This window comes from Volvox carteri, assembly GCF_000143455.1.
Source record: "Volvox carteri f. nagariensis unplaced genomic scaffold VOLCAscaffold_14, whole genome shotgun sequence".
Lineage (NCBI taxonomy): Eukaryota > Viridiplantae > Chlorophyta > Chlorophyceae > Chlamydomonadales > Volvocaceae > Volvox > Volvox carteri.
The window spans coordinates 418,878-419,909 of NW_003307557.1; the positions used below are offsets into that span (position 1 = coordinate 418,878).

The 1,032-nt window shown below is 55.1% G+C and overlaps 1 protein-coding gene across 1 annotated transcript; it reads left to right on the forward strand.

Moving 5' to 3' along the window:
* Nucleotides 1–232: 232 nt before the first annotated feature.
* Nucleotides 233–661, forward strand: VOLCADRAFT_89746 (uncharacterized protein; the record flags this gene model as incomplete). The annotated part of the gene is made up of 1 exon (XM_002949316.1): nucleotides 233–661. One exon carries the CDS (start codon nucleotides 233–235, stop codon nucleotides 659–661), a length of 429 nt encoding a protein of 142 aa, XP_002949362.1.
* Nucleotides 662–1,032: the final 371 nt, after the last annotated feature.

The following is a 1,032-nucleotide window of genomic DNA, read 5'->3' on the forward strand; positions in this document are numbered from 1 at the left end:
GACAGTATGAAAACCCTAAAACCCCGAAGATGATGATCTTAACCAGGTAACTTACGCAGTAGAAACAAACTATATCGGAGATGTATACTTGGGCTGTATTTGGCCTTCGCTTGACGGCCCGGGTTCGTTTTCTTTGATCACCTCTCCCGTTAAGGAGGCAGGATTCCAGACCCGGATTTCAAGAAGCAATTGAATTCAAAGAGGCTTCTGTACGGGATAACCTTGCCGTTTTATGCAGGGTTCACCTGTGGACCTCTGGGTGCAGCCTGGAGGTGGTTCTGAAAAATCCCCTGACAAGGCAGTTGAAGAAGCAACATCAGGGAGGTTAATTGCCGTTACGTCGATCCTTGAGGCACCAGACTTGTCTTTTGCCCAAGGGGGCCTGGATATTCGGTGGCATGAAAAATGGGGCGAGCTGATTCTGGACCCCTCGGAAGATCCCATAGCCCGTCCCATCGGTACAATCAAAGGACAGCAGGACGAAACCTCAGTTGTAAGCACACCAGAACTACAACCACCGTCCCGACCCAATGGCTACCCCGCGGAATCGGAATTGGGAACCGCCAAGACATTACTGCAGCAGGGCTGGTCGAGACTGCAGGAACTGGATTCCGTCGCTGCAGTTGACGGTACCCCCGATGAAGAGTTCAGCAGCAATTGAAGGCAATTTGTCCAGATCCTGACGACTTCACGGCGGGCAGGCTGCAGGCTCACTCCGACGTGTGGGAAACATATTTCCGCTTGGCAAGCGAGGGAACCCTACGAACCCCAGCTAAGTCGGTGCTGAAGATGGTGAGGGAGGGAGTTTCCTTGGATTTTGTTGGTGTGTACGCCCCTGGACAGGAGGCAGCCCCACATAGAGCCGCCCCTCCAATATACGCTGGTGATTCCCTCCGGGCGGCTTCTTGCCGGGTAGTTGGGGGGAAAGAAGGAAGGAAAGAGTGGGCAGGAGGGGTGGGAGTGAGAGGAGAGTGCGCGCGGGGCGCAGGTGGCTGGGGCGGCGAAGCAGGCGGCACAGGAAGTGGAGCAGGG